This window comes from Vulpes vulpes, chromosome 15 (assembly GCF_048418805.1).
Source record: "Vulpes vulpes isolate BD-2025 chromosome 15, VulVul3, whole genome shotgun sequence".
In the NCBI taxonomy this organism is placed as follows: domain Eukaryota; kingdom Metazoa; phylum Chordata; class Mammalia; order Carnivora; family Canidae; genus Vulpes; species Vulpes vulpes.
The window spans coordinates 76,309,148-76,330,374 of record NC_132794.1 but is presented as its reverse complement, the minus strand read 5'-3'; the positions used below and the strand labels follow the sequence as shown (position 1 = coordinate 76,330,374).

At 57.2% G+C, this 21,227-nt stretch overlaps 1 protein-coding gene across 4 annotated transcripts; it reads right to left on the bottom strand.

Moving 5' to 3' along the window:
• Window positions 1-8,584: 8,584 nt before the first annotated feature.
• On the bottom strand, window positions 8,585-12,938 carry LOC112911510 (uncharacterized). Of its 4 annotated transcripts, XM_072739173.1 has the most exons (7): window positions 12,548-12,938; window positions 11,362-11,441; window positions 10,223-10,369; window positions 9,951-10,077; window positions 9,766-9,801; window positions 9,526-9,678; window positions 8,585-9,420 (listed from the first exon to the last, which is right to left on the bottom strand). In XM_072739173.1, the coding sequence occupies exons 1-6, from the start codon at window positions 12,614-12,616 to the stop codon at window positions 9,598-9,600; spliced, it is 540 nt and encodes a 179-aa protein (XP_072595274.1). In that variant the 5' UTR covers window positions 12,617-12,938; the 3' UTR covers window positions 8,585-9,420; window positions 9,526-9,597. The 4 variants fall into 4 exon arrangements, with proteins under 4 accessions (XP_072595274.1, XP_072595273.1, XP_072595271.1 ...); XM_072739172.1 differs by lacking the exons at window positions 11,362-11,441; window positions 12,548-12,938 and having other exon boundaries at window positions 9,298-9,420; window positions 9,951-10,726; XM_072739170.1 differs by lacking the exons at window positions 11,362-11,441; window positions 12,548-12,938 and having other exon boundaries at window positions 9,298-9,420; window positions 9,526-9,801; window positions 9,951-10,726.
• Between the last annotated feature and the right edge of the window lie 8,289 nt (window positions 12,939-21,227).

Below are 21,227 nucleotides of genomic sequence, written 5' to 3'. Positions count from 1 at the left end.
CGCCTCTTAAAGGAGCCGAAGCACCGGCCGCGCCAAGGCCTCGGGCCGCCCTAGGACGCGCGGGGCCGGCGGGGGGTTCGGCGGAGCGAAGCGGCTGCCCCGGCTGAGCCACGTTCGCCGCGCGGGCCTGGCGCCTGGTCTGAGCGCACGACGCCGGCTGCCGCGCCCTCCTCCCCCGGAGACGCCGCATCCGCGGAGCCCCGCTGGCGGGTCAGGGGCGGGGAGCCGGAGGCCGAGGGAGGACTAACCGCCGGAGCCCGGAGCCCGGGTCCGCGGAAGGGAGACAGGCTCGCGCTCGGCGGGGCGAGGCGGAGACACGTTTGCGCGGGTGCCGGGTGCTGGGTGCTAGGTGCCGGGTGTTGGGTACTGAGTGCCAGGTGCTGAGTGCCGGGTGTCGGGTGCTGAGTCCCGGGTGCTGGGTGCCAGGTGTCGGGTACTGAGTGCCGGGTGCTGGGTGCCAGGTGTCGGGTACTGAGTGCCGGGTGCTGACTGCCGGATCCTGGGTGCTGAGTGCTGGGTGTCGGGTGTTGAATGCTGGGTGTCGGGTACTGAGTGCCGGGTGCTGAGTGCCGGGTGGTGGGTGCCGGGTGCTGAGTGCCGGGTGCTGAGTGCCGCGTGCTGAGTGCCGGGTGCTGGGTGCCGGGTGCTGGGTGCCGGGTGCTGAGTGCCGGTTTCCAGGTGCTAGGTGCTGACTGCCAGGTGCTGGGTGCTGAGTGCCGGATTCCGGGTGCCAGGTGCTGACTGCCAGGTGCCAGGTGCTGGGTGCCAGGTGCTGGGTGCCAGGTGCTGAGTGCCGGGTGCTGGGTGCTGAGTGCCGGATTCCGGGTGCCAGGTGCTGACTGCCAGGTGCTGGGTGCTGGGTGCCGGGTGCCGAGTGCTGGGTGCCTAGTGCTGACTTCCGGGTGCTGGGTGCCGAGTGCCAGGTGCTGGCGAGGTAGCAAGGTCAAGCTCGGCCTAGGACATTTGGGACCAGGACTGGGAACGTCCCGGCCGCCTCTTCTGCATTGCAGCCTTTGCTGTGTTCGCAGACTCTTGGCTGGTCACAGCCATCAGCACTTGCTAGGCGCTCACTGCCCAACGTGACCGTGGTGCAGGTGTCAGGGGCAGGCCCTGGATGCAGCCTCAGGGACAGGCCGCTGCGGTCGGGGGTTGAGGCTTAGATGAGCGGGGGCTCTGGCGCGGAAACCACCGTCTTTCCCGTTCTGACCTGTGCCTCCTGCCAGCAACGCCCCCGAGATGCCCGGGCCTGACCTGGCGCCCCTGCTCTTCCTCAGGCTCCCGAGCTCACCATCCTCCGCAGGCGCCCCCAGAAATGCCTCATCTCTGCATCCTGTTCACCTGCACCAAGTAGCAGGTGCCATCCCTTCACTTTCCAAACTTTTTTTTTTTTAGATTTATTTATTCATTTATTTATGATAGACATAGAGACAGAGAGAGAGACAGAGAAACACAGGCAGAGGGAGGAGCAGGCTCCATGCAGGGAGCCCGACGTGGGCCTCGATCCCGGGTCTCCAGGATCAGGCCCCGGGCTGAAGGCAGTGCTAAACCGCTGAGCCACCCGGGCTGCCCTTAACAATGATTGTTACAGAAAAATTGTAAAGTTTTAAAAAGCGGAAGGAAGAGAAAAACTTATTGCTCTACATCCAGATAATAATTACTATTTACAACTTCTTCCAGTCTTTTACTATATACATATTTTTGACATAATTACAATTATATGATTACATAAAATTGATTTAGGGCACCTGGTGGCTCAGTTGATTAAACATCTTGATTTTGGCTCAGGTCGGGATCCCTGGGTGGCGCAGCGGTTTGGCGCCTGCCTTTGGCCCAGGGCGCGATCCTGGAGACCCGGGATTGAATCCCACATCGGGCTCCCGGTGCATGGAGCCTGCTTCTCCCTCCGCCTGTGTCTCTGCCTCCCTCTCTCTCTCTCTCTCTGTGACTATCATAAATAAAAAAAAAAAAAAAAAAAAGATTTCGGCTCAGGTCATAATCTCAGGGTTGTAAGATCAAGCCCGAGCTGGCTCTGTGCTGGGTGTGGAGCCTGATAAAGAGTCTCTGTTGCCCTCCGCCCCTCCCCCACCTCTAAAAAAATTGTATGATTCAAAAGATGACATATATTCATTGTAGAAAATTTGAGGATACCAGAAAATAAGAACCCCTGCAAAAAAGCTACAACCCAAGGATAGCTAACATTCATAATTTGGTGTATTTCCTAAAAAATTTTTTCTCCATTTTTACATAGCTGAGAATACACTGATTATAACGCACAGTTAACTGAGCAATTTTAACCGTTCCAGATAAAAGATGGTACCAAGAGGAGTCTGGGGATGACTGTGGATAATATCTGCTGTGCAACTGGCGTATTACTCAATACCAATTAAAAAACCTTAATAGATTCCGGGCTTTAAGATGCAGAAAATCATTATGCAAGTTTCTTGGCAGCGAACATGCGTATGATGCTGCCCTTCACAACTCTGCTTCTAGTGACAAAAATACAGAAGACATTTTGTTCAGCGATTTTCCTGGCACAGGGATCCAAGCTCTTAAAAAGTTTGTCCATTGCTGGCAAGTCCTGAAACACAATAGGAACCACTACTGTTTTCAGTGTCATCCAGCGCGGCAAGGACACCACGTGAACTACAGAATGAATTACATAGCTCGAGAGACACTGTTCCGGGGCCTGGGGAAGGCGTGGAGCAGAGAGGCCCACTCGGTGGGACAGACCGGGAGTCCTAGGACGGGACTTGTGAGGCCTCACTCTTTGGTCCTTACTCCTTAGCTGTTTTGTGACTTTGGGGAAATTAAATTCTCTTATCCTGTTTTCTCATCTTTAAAACGAGAAATGACATTTGCTGATTTTTTTTCCCAGATTTTTACAACTATCTTCCAAATGAGAGTGGGTGGGTGGATGATAAGATGATACATGTTTAATACATGGGACACTCTTTATTTATTTATTTATTTATTTATTTATTTATTTATTTATGTTTAACATTTTAACTATTTATTTATTTATTTATGATAGGCACACAGTGAGAGAGAGAGGCAGAGACACAGGCTCCATGCACCGGGAACCCGATGTGGGATTCGATCCTGGGTCCCCAGGATCACGCCCTGGCCAAAGGCAGGCGCCAAACCGCTGCACCACCCAGGGATTCCCCATGGGACACTATTTAATCACAGATACCTAAATAGGTGAATAACTATAAAGTGCTCGGCTTTCTTGTGGTGCTGCAGTATGCACACATGACGTAGAATTCATCTGGATCACGGAATTCGAGAAGCCTTTTAGGTCCTTTATATCACAATTTCCCATTTCCTAAGTTATCCCTTTTAAATTAAAATGTTTACTAATTAAAACAAAAACAGAAAAGTACACAAACCATAAATTCACAATTTGTTTGTACCGACGTGAATGTACTGGTGAAGCCACCGCCAGGTCAAGAAACAGATGACCAACATCCGAGATCTCCCCTAGCCCCTGTTGGTCATTGTCTTCACTATTCAGATGTCTAATACCATAGATGAGTTTTGTCTGTTTTTGAACATTTTAAAAAATGATTTGATGTATTTATTTGAGAGAGAGTGGGCTCATGAACCGGGAGAGGGGGAGAGGGAGAGAATCCAGCAGACTCTGATGAGTACAGTCCCACGACCCTGCGACTGCCACCGAGCCAAAACCAAGAGCTGCACACCCAACCAACCGAGCCACCCAGGCCCCCGGTTTCTGAATTTTTTTAAAATTTTTTTAATTTTTAATTTTTTTTCTGAATTTTTTATAAATAAAATCACGCAGTGCATACTTTTCCATATTATGTTCATGGAATCCATCTGGGTTGTTGCATGAGACAGAAGTTTATTCATTCTCATTGCTGAACACAGTCGATTGTATGATTAAATCATGATGGATTTGTGCATTGCATTATTCAGGAACATTTGAGTTGTTTCCAGTTTAGGCAATTTAGAATAGTGTTGGTGTGAATATTCTTCGTCCTTCAAGCTATAAACATGGTGTACCCTTCCTCCCTTGATTTAGGTTTTCTTTAACCTCTCTCCGTAGTGAAGTATGTGGTCTTGTACACCCTCCACTAGATGTGGTCCTAGATATTTGTGGCTTTTTTGCTGTCATTGTAAATGGCATCATTTTTGAATTCCGCTAATTGCAGGTGGTTAGTGGAAGTACTACCGATTTTTGTTTATAGACAGTGGACCCCTCTTGCTTTGATAAAAATTAATAAATTTTTTGTCTTCCTATTTGACTCATTTTTGTTATCATTTCCTTTCTACTTGGGCTTAGGTTTCTGTTTTATTTTTCTAACTTCTTCCTCCGTAAGTGGGGGTCATCTTCTGTTCCCGTTGTCTGGTCTCTCTGACATTCTGAATCAGCGGAGGTTATGAAAAACTGTGTATCATCATATGCATCATTACCAGGTCTCCCTTTCTTCTCTCCTCCTACCTCAGTGCTTTGCCTTGAGATTCTTCACCTTCCAGATGGTTAGTGACAGCCCTCGTAGGCTCCCCTTTTGTTATTTTGGGATCGCAGCCTCATTTAGTTGCAAAAAGGTGGATACAAGGACAGGAATTTGATGCGGTGCCTGGACAGCTCAGTCACTGGAGCATGTGACTCCTGATCTTGCGGTTGTGAGTTCAAGCCCCATATTGGGTGTAGTGATTACTTAAAAATAAAATCTTTCCAAAAGAGGGTACAGGGGTGGTGCAGTCGGTTAAGCAGCTGACTCTTGGTTTCAGTTCAGGACCTGATCTCGGGGTCATGAGATCAAGCCCCACATCGGGCTGCATACTTGGCATGGAGTCTGCTTAGGATTCTCTCTTTCTCTCCCTGTGTGCCTCCCACTTGTGTTTTCTCTCTCTCAAATAAAAATAAGTAAAAAAAAATTTTTTTAATGGATGGAAATTTGAGAATACTGCACCGGCTACCCCAAAAAAGCAGCCCATTTACAGCAAAAGGGCAGTTGTGTTTTCTAGTTGTTAAATATTTGGGGTCTCTGGATAGCAAAGAGGATTAAGTGTATGTCCATCTTTATCCACATGAGTGCATTGCTTTGTTTCCTAGTTGAGGCCTGGGCAGGCAATTGCTTTGTCTTTCAGATTCTCATAATTGATTGTCAGTTTTGATTTTCAGAATTGTTGTGCATTTTTGTGTTTTCTTTGTGTGTATGGGCTAAAGTGCAGGTGGCTATAATAGGGGCTGCTCTCCAGGCACCATTTAAAATAAGACATCCCCTGGAATGATTCTTTCTTTCTTTCTTTCTTTCTTTCTTTCTTTCTTTCTTTCTTTCTTTCTTTCTTCTTTCTTTTTTTCTTCCTTCTTTCTTAAAATATTTTATTTATTTATTCATGAGAGAGAGAGAGAGAGAGAGAGAGAGAGAGAGAGAGAGAGAGGCAGAGACGCAGGCAGAGGGAGAAGCAGGCTCCATGCAGGGAGCCCGAGGGGGGGACTCGATCACGCCCTGGGCCAAAGGTAGGCGCTAAATTGCTGAGCCACCCGGGATCCCCCCATTTCAAAGATTTTAATCATTCTCTTTATCTGCTGAATAGGGACCAAACTCCCAGCTTAGCTACATGATCTTTTGTAACAAAGCCCCTGGCACAGGCTGTGGCCATCCCGAACTATTATTTATTGCTCTCCAAAACCGCCCTGCCCCTCTCTCCTCCTGGCCTTTAGACATGTCACAACCATGGGCTGGAATGCCCTCACTCACCTGCCTTGACCTTGAAGGACCCTGCTCATCCTTTATAATTCAGCTCAGTTATCACCTCCAAGAATAATTTTTTTAAAAGATTTTATTTATTATTTTATTTGAGAGAGAGAGAGAGCGAGTGAGCACAAGCAGAGGGAGAGGGAGAAGCAGACTCCCTGCTGAGCAGGGAGTCCCACATGGGGCTCTGTCCCAGGCCCCCGGGATCATGACCTGAGCTGAAGGCGGATGCTTAACTGAGCCACCCAGGGGCCCCTCTAAGCAGGATTCCCTCAAGGCGGGTGGAATCCTCCTGCAGAGCGCCGACAGCCCCTACCCCTGCTCCCCGCCAGGCATCCTGCAGTCAAGCCACTTGCCATATTGGCTTGGGATGGACTGTGCTAGGAGCTCTTAGGAGAAAGGATTCCTTCTAGCGTCTCTTTACCCCATGCCCACGTAGGAAGACCTCAGTTGATTCAAACAGTACGGCTCCTTCTGGGCCGGGAGCAGCTCTGATGTGGTTCTTGCGGTATCTCGGTTCCACACAGGTGAAGAGCTGGTGCACCGGAAGGCGAGAAAGGCCTCATCTACTCCCATAGGATCTTCTGTCTCTGCTAGCTGGGTCCTTGTGCATGCACAGGCCAACAGACAGGCTCCCCGCCCCCACTCCCCCAGCCCGTGGGCCCAGCTGTGTCCCACAGCCCCAAGGGTAGGAAAGGGACGATGTGAGGAACCCACGTGAAAGCTGCCCCTTTTTGCTGTCAGAGCCCCAGCCGGGGAAGCGACCTAGCCTTGGGGTCAGGCTGTCCTGGAATGAGATCCTGACTCTGCGCCTCCAATGTCACCTTGTGAAGTTCGTCACCGTCTCTGGGCCTCAGTTTCCTCATCTGTAGAGTAAGGTTAACGACTCCCAACTTGCAAGTGGTTGTCAAGATGAAATGAGGCAACAAAAGTGAAGGGCAGTAGGAGTCCAATTCCCAGCACATAGTGGCTGCTCAGAAAATGCTTCCTAGTTACCAGATGGGGTGAAGTCTCACCGAGAATACAGCCCGTGGCCCCCCGATTGTCCTTGTGCACGACTTGCCTTCCAGAACACACTGGGGGCCCCGAGGGAGGGGACGGCCTGTTGGCACGCACGGCCCTGCCCAGCCCGGGGCCCATGGACAGGAGGCTCCAGGCAGTGTCTCCCGGTGGAAGGAGGGCCCGGAGCAGGGGCTCCCAGGCCGTCCTGTGGCCCACGAGGCTCGGGTCAGGTAGAGACACACAGTCGGGCCAGCTCAGGGCGCCCCACCAGAGCCAGAAGCACAAAGTCTCCGTGGGAACGATGTCCTGGCCGGACTGAACAGCCGTATAAGCTAAACAATGCATCTACAAAAAGAAGGAAGAGGGGCAGGGCGGAGAAGACAGAGGCACTCTGGGGGTCCTGGGGGGGCGCCCCAGTAAATCGGGGGCACGACGCCCGGCCAGCTGGAAAGTGAAGAAAAGGCACGGACTTCGGTGCAAGTGAGTGTTCGAGCAGGGAAAGTTTGACAACAGCAATTAGCAGAAGACTAGGATGGAGACCTGTGGGAGGGGGATTCCAGGGGCAGGTGCAGGGGGGCAGGAAGGGCGGGGGCGTGCACTGAGCGGCCTGGAAGCAAGGGGCAGGGAGGCGGCCCGGGTGAGGGGCCCAGGGAGCTGGTGGCCCAAGGCGGGGAGGCTGGGCGGCTTTTGGGTCTCTCTGGCTGACTTAGCAGGGAGCAGCAGCTACGCGGGAGAAAGGGAGGCAGAATGATCTGAGGACTTGGGAGAGCTAGTTCTTTTTTTTTTTTTAATTTTTTTTTTTAATTTTTATTTATTTATGATAGTCACAGAGAGATAGAGAGAGGCAGAGACACAGGCAGAGGGAGAAGCAGGCTCCATGCACCGGGAGCCCGACGTGGGATTCGATCCCGGGTCTCCAGGATCGTGCCCTGGGCCAAAGGCAGGCGCCAAACCTCTGCGCCACCCAGGGATCCCAAGGGAGAGCTAGTTCTGAACGTCTTGGGGGAGAGCGAGACGGCCGGGGGCAGCAGGCCTCGGGGAGACACGACGGCTCAGACCTGCCCGGGCCCCGCCGGCCGCCCGCTCCCGCAGACGCTGGTCCAAGCCTCCCCACCGCCTCGCTCCCCAGCAGCTAAGGGGCCCGGACACCTCCTGGTACAGCCCCTCCTTGGTCCTACATGAAGCCACAGACCTCTGGGTCCCATCTCACCCCTTGGTGGGGCCCACTGAACCCCAAACATGAACCGTGGACTTTGGTTGTTAAAAAAAAAAAAAGCATCACCTTATGGCAGGAATGATCTCCAGGACTGTTCAGTGAAAGAAAACAAGATGCAGAGCAATGGACATGGTGCGCTACTTTTTAAAAATTCTCTTTTACAGTTTTTATTTAAATTCCTGTTAGTAAATGTACAGTGTGGTATTAGTTTCAGGTGTACAATGTATAGATTCAGCACTTCCATACACCACCCATCATGATCACACCTCACCCTCCTTAATCCCCCACCCCCACCCCTCTCCCAACGACCAGTTTGTTCTCTCTAGTTAAGAGAACTTGGGGCCCAGTTGGTTAAGTGTCTGCCTTTGGCTCAGGTCATGACCCCAGAGTCCTGGGATGGAGCCCTTCCAGGCTTCCGCTCAGCCTTCTCTGTCTCCCTGGGCCGCATCCCTGCTCATGTGCACTGTCTCTCAAATACAGAAAACCTTAAAAAAAAAAAAAAGGAATCTGATTCTTGGTATGTTTCTTTCTCTCTTTTCCCCCTTCGATCATTTGTTTTGTTTCTTAAATTCCACAGGAGTTAATAGCATACGACAGTATCACCCATTAAACTTGTTTAAAAAAATAATTCTATAATGTCTTTTTTTTTTTTAAAGATTTTATTTATTCTTGAGAGATGCACAGAGAGAGAGAGGCAGAGACACAGGCAGAGGGAGAAGCAGGCTCCCTGCAGGGAGCCCGATGCAGGACTCGATTCTGGGACCCCGGGGTCATGACCTGAGCCCAAGGCAGACGCTCAACCGCTGAGCCACCCGGGCTGCCCTATAATGTCTGAGTCGCCTGGTACAAATGCCCACCCACGGAATTCACTGTGGGGACTGTGCTAGTGTATCACGCAGAAAAATAACGTGGGCCCAGGTACTGCTAGGAATCATGGGATTGGTAAACTCAGGGCAGAGGCTCTGTCTGGGGTCCCCAGTCTCTTTTCTGTGCCTTCTCCTTTCTGTCCCGGGTCTCTGTGTTTGCACCCATCTGGGCTCCTTTCCCATTGCTCTGGCCCCTGCCCAGACGGCCTCAGTCTATCCGTCTGGGTTGGCCTCCTCATCCGCGACGTCCAATCCCCTGTGACCACGGGGTGGGGCCACTCAGGACTCACAAGGCTGCCTACGACCCTCTTCCCTCTTCAGTGGGGCCTGTGGTTGGAGGCTTCCTGAGAAGAGGGCTTTGGGCAAGAAGACGGTGACAGACTTCTATGGCACAAGCTGTTGCTACATGGGTCATTCGGGGGTCAGGGCAAAGATCCGGCCTGCAGTGGAATGTCCCCCACCCACGGGGCAGCAGAGGAAGGCTCCTGCCGAGGTGAGGGAGGGAGAGACTGGACAGTTGGGTTAGGAGTCCAACCCCTCTCCGGGCTTCAGCTTCTCACGTGTGGCACAAGGGGATGGGACAAAGTGATGCTCCGGGGTCCTTTGATCTCTAAAGGGGGAGAGAGCAAAGTGCGTTAAAGAGCATGAAGCCGGCGGGGATACGGGGTTTGGAGGGCCTCCTGGAGTGACCTGCTTGGGCCTTAGACCGTATGACCTCCAGTGAGCCTCCGTGTCCTCCAGCAGGGAACGGGACACCAGTCCTCGCAGACTGCCGGGCTAAGCGGGCTCACAGGCCTCCAGATGCGTCGCTGGCTGGGCTGTGGGTGCAGCTGAGTGTGGGTGACGGGAGCGCGGCCCCCTCCTCGTCCTGTGGGAAGGACCACGGGGGTCCGTGAGAGGGCGAGGCCGTGTGACCCCGGCCGGGAGCCCTTCTTCCTGGGCCCCCGTCTCTCACCTGTGGCCTGGGAACAGCGCGGGCTTTACGGGTTGTCTGGAAGAGATGAGGGGGTGAGCACGGGGGCGCCGTGTGGGCTGGGCTGACGCTTTCCGTGAGGACGAGGGCTACGAGGGCTGTCCCCTGGCCCCCCTCCCGCTGAGAGCCAAGGCCCGGGTGGACGCTCGCGCTCGCCATGCATTTACACGCTCATGTTGCTGTGACACCGACGGGAGTGAGGCCTCCGTAAGGGCCACCGCGGCCTTCACTGCAATTTCCCCGCCGCGTTCACGGTGGAGGGCGCCGGACGCCACAGACGTCTTTGGGCTCTGGCTGAGGGGAGGGCAGATCGAGGACACATCTGTGTGGCTTCCGTGGTTGTGTGGTTCGCAGTCACTCCTGACCCCTGCCCACGACGCCCACCCGCCAACTCGCCTACTGCCACCACCCGGAGGGTCACATGTGGACGTGGCAGCACCTCGTGCTGGCGAGTTGTGGAGGAGAAACAAGCTGTGAAGTGGAGGGAGCCCGAGTGGGCCAGTGAAAGGTCCCCCCGGCAGGACGTGGACCACGTCTCGGGATGCCCAATCGGAATGGAGGTTGTCTCCACCCCAGGAATACGCTCCTGTCAAAGAATAAAGCCGCGTGCACAACGGTGAGTGCATCACACATACGGTTTCTCTTTACGGGATTCATGCAAAATAAAGTCCGTGGGAATCCGTTGTTTGGAGGCTCGAGTGCCAGAGAAGCAGGAGGCACTTCGGTGTCAAATTGCACGTTCTATGCATCTCATTACGCGGAATCGCATCTCGGGGTCACTGATGCATCCCGTCCTGCTGAGGTCCGGTAGTTCCGGTAGTTCCGGATGAAATGACACGTGGAATTTCTACCAACACAGCAAGGTGGCCTGGAGGAGCGAGTGTCCCGGTGAGGAGACGCCCACACACACTCATCAACAACCACAGTGTACATAGCGTAGGAGTAATTTTATTACACAATTACGTGGCTAAAAGCAATGTAGCAGCCATTTAAGAAGGCATCGGAATTGCTCTGGTTAACGAGCTGTCAATTCCAAATATTTAAGATCCGTCCTCACCCTGCAATCTCGCGGCTCACTTACAAAAGGTATTTGATAGGGGTCTCCACCAATTTGGCAACAATCCTGGAAATAACTGCCTTTACCAGTAAGTTATGAAGCTGAGCTCTTCTAAACTATTAATAATGGAATTACAAATTGGCCAACCACACCAGGAAAGAGCTTTCTATTCCCTTTTAGGAAACACCAAATTATCTTTTCTATTCTCGCTCTCTTTTTCAAAGATTTTCTTTCTTTCTTTCTTTCTTTCTTTCTTTCTTTCTTTCTTTCTTTCTTCTTTCTTTCTTTCTCTTTTTTCTTTTCTTTTCTTTTCTTTTCTTTTCCTTTCCTTTTCTTTTCTTTTCTTTCTTTTTCTTGAGAGAGAGAGAGAGGCAGAGACACAGGCAGAGGGAGAAGCAGGCCCCGGGACCCCGGGGTCACGCCCTGAGCCAAAGTCAGGCTCTGAACCGCTGAGCCACCCAGGCATCCCCTAAAGTCACTTCCTAACAAAATGAAAATATCTTCAGTCTTTTGCCACTTACTCTATACAACTCCAAGTCTGAGATTTCTGGGGGCAAGGTCCATTCCTTCTCTGATTCTGTCCCAATCCTTTCTCAGTGTTCTGCAAACAATATATATAATTGGGGGATCCCTGGGGGGCTCAGCGGTTTAGCACCGCCTCCAGCCCAGGGTGTGACCCCGGGGTCCCGGGATCGAGTCCCGCGTTGGGCTCCCTGCATGGAGCCTGCTTCTCCCTCTGCCTGTGTCTCCGCCTCTCTCTCTCTGTGTCTTTCATGAATAAATAAACAAACAAATAAATAAATAGAACCTTTTAAAAAATAAAGGGAAATCTAAGAGAAATTCATTAAAATAGATGAATATACACACGGCTGAGCAAGGGAGAAACTAAGAAACTACAGGGAGGGAATGAGGGGCTCCATGCCTTGGCCAGGGTGTCTGACCTCCCTCTGCTACCATCCATTCCACGCTGACTTTGCCTTCGGCCATCACGTCAGCTGGGGGGGTTCTTTCCCTGGGGAGGTGCCCCGGACCTCTGTCCTGGAGGGGTCTGAGCCTGGGGTCCTGCCCAAGTGTTTGCCATAGCCTCCCTTCCACATTGACCACCGCTCACAGCACTGCCAGTGGGAGCGGGCGGCAGCCTCCTCTCTTCCTGCCCCACCGCCGTGGCCTCCTATCAGCCTTGGGCGGTCGAGGCCCGCGCTGTCTAATGCACCTTTGTGCGGGGAAGCAACGGTCTGCACCTGCTCTGCGGAATCCTGTAGGCCACAGCCTTATGTCACGGCCTCCTACGGCGGCCCACAGCCCCATGCAGACACTAACCCCCGGCATGTGGCTAGGGGCGCTGAAGAACTGAATTTCTAATTTTGCTTAATTTAAATTAATTTATAACAGCCACAGGTGGCTACAGAATCGGACAGGACAGATCTCAATTGGTTATTCCCGCCGCCCCTGTGACTTCCCTTGGCCTGTTCATCCAGTGGCATGGAGAGCCCCGATGGCCTGCTGGCACTGGGAACACCCTGCTCAGCGGAGCCAGTGTGTGCCCCCCAGGCGAAGCTTCCCTCCCTTGGATCTCAAACCCCAAGAGCAGCAGGTGTAGAGCCGGTTCAGGAACAAGAAGCACATTTTTTGAAAGTGGGTTATTTGGCTCGATGGTGACAAATATCAAAACCGATTGCTATCCATTGGTTACTTGTGTTCATATACCTGGTCTTGGGGGGCAGCGCCCCAGCTCACAAGGTGCTGCCCCCCGCGTGCTGCAGCTGGTCCGTCCATGGGCCGCTCGCCACCGCCAGCCCAGGTGTCCGGGCACAGGATGAGCCCGTCCCGTGGCCGCTGCCCATCGCCTCACTTGGGCTGCTTTGGCTTTTTAGCTGTAAAGTGAGCTCCTGGGGCAGAGGCAGGGCTGCGGGGCTCCTGCAGGGGTGCTTACTACGTGCCCTCAGGGGCCCGAGGGGGGCCGGGGTCATACCCCAGTGGGGGCAGCACCGACCCTCTGCAGCACAAGGGGTTGGACATCACGGCCGCCGGGCGTGCGATCGCAGGGCGGTGGCTGCTGCTGGGGACCTGAGCCACCCACTTCCGAGAGCAGGGGCAGCTGGGGAGAGAAGCTACTGGATAGCCACTCGCCCTGGAGGCCTGGCCATGGAGAACCCCCTTCGCGGGGGGACGCCGCGGGGTGCACGTGCTCGGGACCCAAGCTGTGTCTGGGCCATTCCGAGAGCCACCCACAGCCTCTTCCCCAGGGGGACTGTCACCAAGCTCCCTGTTGAGTTCAGTCCTTTTCCCCCGCAGAGCTTTCCTCTGACGTCCTACCTCGGTCCCCGCCTCCGAGCCTCTCTCCGCGCTCTGGTGACCGGGCGCTGTGGCTGACGGTGGCATCTGTCCTGTTCATAAGCGAAGGTCCCGACCCTCAGGTCCGTGGCGAACCCCGGACACACCAGTTCCGCGGGGACGGAGACGCTTGCAGGGGGAACGAGAGTCCAGTGGTGAGAAGTGAGGGGTTAAACCAAAAATTAAGAAGTTACTACAGAAACAGCCCCAGGTGACGCGAGGGCGCGGAGCAGCACAACGTCGCACGTTCGCGGCAGAAGTGTGAACTGCCACTTGGGACAGCAGTCGGCAGTTTGCATAAACCCGCGGGTCCGGGCCGTGGTGTAATCACCCCAGAACTGCAGACCGTGTGCACAACGTCTTGTAGAGAAGTGTCCATAGCAGGTTCAAGCAAAAAATCGGAAAACCCCACATATTTATGAGAATAAAAATAGGTAAGCAAACTGTAATAAGTATATTTACAGAGTGGACCAGGGAACATAATCAACAGTGAAAAGACGCGGACTATGGACAGACTGTGGCCACATGGTTGCATTTTGCAATTATTACGCTGAGTGAAAGAGGCCAGACGCACAAGCAGAGGCCGTGTAAGCATCCGTGCTCGTGAAGCCCTTGGACGGGCACACCTGTGCGCTGTTTACTGGTCAAAAAGTGGTTGCTTCCGGGGTAGGGATGGGGAATGACGGCAAAGGGGTGTGAGGGAACCTTCTGGGGTAATGAGAATGTTCTAAATCTTGGTATGACTCTAAGTTACACGGCTGTGCTCTTCTTTTGTCAAAATTCATTCAGCTGCACAGAACACCTGCAACTCCACCGAATGTATTTTATACAATAAAGTTACTGCAGGACTTTTCAGAGCCTTGAATTAGGGAAGGCGTGTTGTGAAGGTCAAGAGCAGGATGTAGCACACAGGGTTTCTTGACCTAATTCGAGCCTTGGTGGAAGGGGTGTGGACAGGAAATGCTCTTCCAAGACCATGAGCTGAGGGCAAACGGCCACGTGGAGACGGAGTGACAGGATTCCTTGCGTCCTGTGTCCTGGGTCTCATGGGGAGCTGCGTCCACCGCGAGGCGGCGAGGCCATGCCACCCGTCCCCTCTGCCCAGTCCTACACCTCCTCCTAATGGGACCTCAGGGTCTCCTAAGGGGTGAGGCTGTGACAGCCAGCGGAGTGGGGAAGCTTCTGGGAGGGCAGGTGGTGCCCCGCTGGGGCCTAGCCCCCCCCACCCCAGCAGCCCTGGCCCAGTCGTCTCTGAGGACCAAGGCGGCCTACGTGCAGCTCCTGCGACCTCCCCAGCTGCCCGGGGCGGGGGTGTTCTGGTGGGGGAACCGGCCCCTAGACTGTGCCTGCTGGGTCGCAGACCCCGACGCCCACGGGCTTCTCATTCTGTGCTCGTCGGCCCCCAGCTTCTAGAAGCCTCTCAGGATGTTCATGTGTCCAGGGCGTTGCTCTGCTGTTCCTGCTGTTGCTGAAGAGTCCTTCCCCTTGTTCTTTCTTCCTCTCCCCAAATGGCACAGGGCCTGCAGGTGAGTGAGTCGGGGCGGGTGTGGGGGCGGCAGGTGCTCAAAGGGGGGTGGGGTGGGTGCCCCGGGCAGTGGGGTGGAGGGGGGGCCACAGGTGCACAAGGAGGGCGGGTGAGGGGGGTCAGCAGGTACGCAGGGGGGCAGCAGGTGAGCGAGTCAGGGTGGGTGGGGGGGTGGCAGGTGCGCTGGGCGGGGAGGGGCAGGGGGGCAGCCTCTGGGGCTCCCTGTGAAGACACCGCCTATGGGGTCTCCGAGGCCAAGGATCGAGTCCCTCCGAGCTCGGCTCCCGGGTGGCAGGCCTGGGGGCGGTGACCTCGGACCCCCGTGTCCCACGGAGAGGCAGTTCCGTCTCCCCGCCGAGGCCCTGGGCGCTGACCGGGGGAGCAAAGGTGCCACCGGCTGCTCCTGGGAAGGGCCTCTGCTGCCAGGAAGGCCCTCCAACCTCTCCGGTGCCTGTTGAAGTGGAGAATGTGGGGCACGGGGGTGCTCAGGGCGTGATCTTGGGGTCCCGGGATCGAGTCCCGCGTCAGGGTCCCTGTGGGGAGCCTGCTTCTCCCTCTGCCTCTCTCTCTCATGAATAAATACATTTTGAAGATGGAGACTTGGGTCAAGAGCCCGCGGAGGCCTGTGTGAAGGGGGAGCGCTCGCGGCGGGGGGGTCAGTGCCTGGGAGCCGCAGTCGCGTGGACGTGGGCTCCGAGCAGGGCCCGGGCCAGGGTGTGCGGGGCTCCGCGCGGGCCCGGCAGGTGGGGCAGCTGGGGAGAGGTGCGGGCGGGGCGGCTGTGGCGTGGGGAGCTCATGGCACCAGGGGCTTGTCCGGACCGGCCCCCAGCGCTTCCCCAGGGCCCTGCTGGCAGAGCTGACCTCTGGGCCGTGCTCCCGACAGTGTCTAGAACCCGGCCCTGCTCTTCCTGGGGGCTCCAGCCACCCTGGCCGGCTGTTCCTGCGCCTGGGCCCCCCCCCCCCCCCGCAGCCCCGAGGGGCTCTGCCACAGTGAGCACCTGCACACCGCCTCCTCCCGGCTCCCTGGGGCCCCCACGTGCCCCGGAGTGACCTTGGCCTTGCCCACGCAGCCACCTTGGTCCGGGAGGCCTTCTCCACACTTTGCCTGGCAAACTCCTGTTTGGCCTTCAAAACCCCAGTGCGGGCACACCTCCTCTTGAAGGCCCCCATGCGGCCCTCCCTCCCCCCAGGGCCATGTGTTGGCCCCGCGATGCCTTCTGAGTGCTGCGGGCGCGGCAGCTGCCCCCCGTTTACCAACCGTCTCCGTCACGGGCGTGCAGCCTCCGTGAGGACCCTGGACCCGTCCTTGCCCGCACACCTCAGCCAGGAGCCGACTCACAGTCTTGGGGGAAGCAAACGGAGTCTGTTAGCAGGTAGGACCCCTCAGCTGGTGGCGGCACCGTCCCAGAGCCATGCTGTGTGGCCCGGCCGCGCTGCTTCCCGTCAGGCTCTGGGTTTCCCGCGTCTGCCTTGCGGAAGCCCCGGGCTCTTGGCTGCGGAGCCCCGGCCCGTGTGCCGCCTGCCTGCAGGTCCCGCCTCTCCCACCCGCGGTGCCCGGGAGGCAGCGCCCTCGTGCCCCTGGGACTGCAGGACTCGCACTGGGAACCAGGGGCCGTTTGCAGAACCTAAAGCTTCTTTCTTTTCCGGGGAGAAGCGGAGATCACGGAGGTGGGCCAGGGACACCTCCCGCGCCCATGCCGCCTGCCGTGCAGGAGCCGAGAGAGCCAGGGGAAGGCTCTGCTCCCTGCGCCCCCTCGTCACCGTATTCCCACAGAAGATCAATTTAAACCGGATTCGTGGCAGAAAGAAAGAAGCGGGAGCTCTCCTCCTGGGGAAGCAGGGGGAAGCCAGCGGATCCAGGACGCCCAGCACCCTCCACGAACAGGTATCACAATCAGAAACAATCGGATTCAATCACGAGGTTTCCACGAACGTAATTCCACGACTTCCCCTAAAAGAAAATACATGGGACGGGAGCCTGTGTTAGCCGAGGCGCAGGGTGGAGCGTGGCCTCGGATGGAGGCCAGAGGCAGGGAGGACTGGGCTGCCGGCCGGGAGGGAGGCCATGCTTCCGGCGGTGACCCCCAAGGGGCCGGAGGAGCAGCAGCCTCCTCAGCTCCCTCACCATCTGTCTGTCCATCTATCCGTCCCTGCGCATAAAAGGAGCAGCCCGGGGAGCAACGGGGGGCGCAGGCTTGGGGCCGTCCGTGCCTGTGATGTGCGCGCCCCCTTGGCCGCGTGGGCCGGGTCCAGGCGGAGGACCGCCAGGGGCCCTTCTGCAGTCCCTGCAGCTGCTGGGAAGCCCACAGTTCTGGTCTTGTGAGGGGAGACCTGACCCCCCAGGGCCTCTGTTGGGCGCCAAGCCCTGGACGGGTCCTCTGCCGCTCCTGCTTGAGCTGAGCCCGGGGCATGGCAGCGGGCAGCAGGGGACACACTTTGGGCTGCGAGGCCCCCGCAGGTGGCAGTGTCTGTCCGCGGAGCCCACGCCTGGGGAGCCTGCGAGGCACAGGGACAGAGGCCGGGTGGCCCGACGGGGCAGGGAGGCCGCCGGGGGTGGGCTCCGGGGGTGGGCTCCGGGGGGGCTCCGCTGATTCGCTGCACCAGGCGGGGCCCCCTGCACGGCCCATCCCCTGGGTCCCAGCTGGCCCGACAGCCTGGCTCGGCGTGGCCCCCGGAGCAAGGGCTCCCCCAGTGTCGGAGCCCGCACACCTGCCTAGCAGCGGAGAAGCTGTACAAAGACCTGGGTGGGTCTGAAAAGGCCGAGAACGTGGTGCCGACGACAGGACGCTGATTAAACAACAACAAGGCCGAGGAGGGACCCCCTGCGGGACCTGCAGCAAGCATCGGGGTGTCATTCCAGGGAGGCGACCTGGCGGCTGTTTATTTGCCAGGTTTCCCACCATCAACAGGCAAGACTTTTATGATCAGAAAGGGCAGTTCAAATGGTTTTACTTATGCCACCTTAGGTCCTCGTTCCTCGTTTCTAGAAAATTTAAGCATTTGGATTCTCCCTTGACCCCCCATTCTCACCTATCTATTGGCATCTTTTGTTCTGAATGGTTTGTATGAGTCCTTCGCATCGAAGGATTTTAACCCCATGTCCGTTTTATTTGTCGAGACGGTTTTCTGACTTTTCCATCTGCTTCTTGCGGTTTGCGGGGGACGACTGTTTATCGTCTGTGCATAGTCGGCCTATTGATCTTCCCGGCTCAGACGCCTTCTCTACATTGCTTCTCAACTCAGAAAGTCCTTTGTAAAAAAAAAATAGAACAGAACGTGACGTAGCATTTTTTCTAGTTTTCAGGCTTTATTTTATTTTATTTATTCATGAGACACAGAGAGAGAGAGAGGGGGGCAGAGACACAGGCAGAGGGAGAAGCCAGGCTCCGTGCAGGGAGCTCGACGGAGGACTCGATCCCAGGACCCCGGGGTCACGCCCTGGGCCAGAGGTACATGCTCCACCGCTGAGCCCCGCGGGCGCCCCTCTTTCTTCTTTCCTTTGTGGCCCAGGCTCTTCCCTTGACCTGTTTGGACTTATCTTGGTTCACAGACTGCAGGTTACTTAGTTTCCCAATAGCTAACCAATTGTACCAGAATGTTTTATTGAAGGAGACCTTCCCTTCCCATGCGGGCACGTCTGACGTATCCTCTGTTAAATCCTTATCAATACTATTCAAGTTTCATTTTCGGTGCCCACGTTGTCCCGCGGCCCTATTCGTCTGAGGGCCACCTCGCAGCGCTTATCGCCCCCAAAACGATACATGACCTTCCAAAAGGTGACTGACAGTTGACCCACTAACAAAACAATGGAAGACAATGGAACTGCATCTTATAACGCTGAGCGAGGATAATTGCCACAGTAGAATTCTATATCAGTGAAAACAGTCTTTAAAAGTAAAGGGCAAATAAAGTTCTCTTCAAAAAAAAAAAAAAAAAAAAAAAAGGCCTTCCCAGAGGCCGAAGAGGCCTCTCACCGAGCCTGGGCTTCTCTGGGCTTCTCTGGCCGAGGCCTCCTCCCGGGTGATCCAGGGAGTGTGCGGGCCGCAGCCGCCCCGGGAGCTTTCGTCTGATTCTCCTCGAGCATCTGGGGACCCTGCGGCCTTTGTGACCAAGGAAAGGCTCCTCTCCGGCCCTCGGGTCCCGTCGCTCCGTACTTCATTGTCTGGCCATCTGGATGGGGGCACGGGCTGAGCGGGGCGACTGTGGGGGGGCGGGCCCGTCAGCCCCCTCCCCGCTGAGCAGAGGCCCAGGGGCCCAGGCCAGCGCCTCCCGGGGGCTCCCTGAGTCGACCCGAGTCACCCCGAGAGCCTCGGCTGCATGGGGCTGTCTGACAGGAGGCCGGCGGGGCCTGGGCTGGGAGGAAGTGCCTGAGGACAGCCCCGGGCCTCGCGGGGGGCGGGGGGCTCCCGTACAACCGACCTCATGGACCCCGTGATCTTGGGGTTCAGCGGATCCCCGGGAGCTGCCGGGCTGGCTCTCCAGGGAGGGCAGCTCCCTTCACCCCGTGCCCCACCGGCTCCTAGCGCGTCCAGCACCACTGGCAGCAGGCCCCGGGCGCCCCAGCCACCAGGGGACCCACCCCGGGGCATCCTGCAGGGCACGACCAAGTGTCCTGACCCGGGCTGGAGGTCCAGGGATGGGGACGAGCAAACAGGGCCTCAGGCAGCCGCTCTCAACACCCTCTGTCCCCCGGTTTCCTTCGGATCGCCTTGGTGCCGCCGGGTTCGGCTCGAGCAGATGTCGCCTCGCAGACCCTTGCTCCAGACGCAGAGGCGGCCCCGTCCTGTAAATAGCGGGGCTCACCGAGAGAGAGACGTACTACAGATCCCTGGAAGCCATCGGGGGGGGGGGGGGGGGTACTGGGAGGGACACTGGCGCCGCCTGTAGGGCTGGGGGACACCCGGTCTGGGAAGGCCTATAGGTCCCTGCTTTGTCTGTAGGATGGGCCTCGGCTTTCCGGGGAGGGCAGCCCGTTCCAGACCCGGGCCTCGCCCGCCCAGGCTGTTCCCGGGCACAGCGGCCTGGCGCCCTTTCGGTGGCCCCCCCTCCACCCCCTCCACCCCTCCACTGCCTCCGGCCTCGACCCTCCAGTCGGGTCGGAGCTCCTGCTGGCCTGGCCCACTTGAAGGAAGGCGGCTCTCGGGCCCCGGTCCTGGCCGCGCGGGTGGCAGGAACGGGCTGCGGGGAGGGGCGCTTGGCCAGGAGCTGCACACATCGGGGTTGAAATCCTGGCTTTGACAGGTTGAGTGAAAATGGGCGGACTGGGGCCACCCCATGGGGCGACACGGCCGAGGGAGGCTGCGAGGCATCCGACCCGCCGTCACTGTCGTGCTCCCCCGCCCGGCCGCCTGGGGCTCCCTGGGGCAGCGCCCAGGCCAGCAACACCGGAGCTCGGAAAGGGCCGGGGTCGCCCTCCCGGGTGTCCGGGGCTGGGGCCCAGCAGAGGGGTGGGGGCCATGGAGGGGCTGGAGAGACAAGGTGCTTGGGGTGAGGGCGGCAGGCACGCGGCTGCTCCCAATCCCTCCTTTCCGGGGCTTCCACGTACCTTCTGCAAATATGCGGCATCTGGAGTCTCCGGGGGGCTGGGGATCGGGCCCAGGCCGCCTGTGTCCATTCCGAGATCTGTGAATTTGGGAGAACTGCATCTTGGCGACCGACTCCCTCCTGCCCCTCGCGGTGAAAGCCCATTTTTAAGTTTCAGCTCTCATGGCCTTGAGCTGCTCTCAGGCGGCCTGTGGCCCGCAGTCCTTGGCTCCTAGGGTGAGAGCCCCGTCCCTCCAGCACAGGCTTCAGGGAGGGGGGGGAGGGGGAGGGGGGGAGGAGGGAGGGTGACTCGTGCCCAGGCGCGGTGAGCCGTGAGCACTCACAGCCCGGGCACCAGACACCAGCTCGTACCAGCTCATTGCAGGTAGGAAAGATCCAGATCCTCTGGGTCTGGGTTGGAGGCAATCTGCGGGCCCACAGCCACCGAGGGCTCTATCCGAAGAGGAGGCTGCTCTTGCGAGCCCCACTGGTGGACTTCCCAAGACGGGATCCCATGCTGGTGAAGTGACCCCGCGGGAGGAACGGCGCGTCCAGCCTTCTCTGCTTGTGCTCTGCATCACCTGGAGTCCGGCTAGGGCGACCCGCATCCCCTGAGGCCTGCTGGGCCACCGCCGCCAGCAGAGCACCCACAGCACCGGAGCCCCGTGGCCCCAACCCCTTCCCTGCCGCCCCAAGGAGCCAGTGCATGTGCCCAGCACCGGGGAGGGTGGCTCCCAGGACCCTCAGGCAGGCGGACAGCTGCAGTGGAAGAGCTGTGTCCCCGCGGACGCGTCCGGCTCTGCGGCAGCCCTTCCTCCCGGACCCAGACGACGCAGGGGCGCCTCAGGGGCTCCCCAGCAGCACAGGGCGCACGTCTGGCAACCCCCGAGGCACAGGGTGCTTCACGTGTGATCTGCAAGTTGCAGTGATCGCTGGTGCAAGAGCAGAAACACAGGGGTGGAGGCAGCGACCACCGTGGGGGTTCAGAGCTCACGTGGCCTCAGG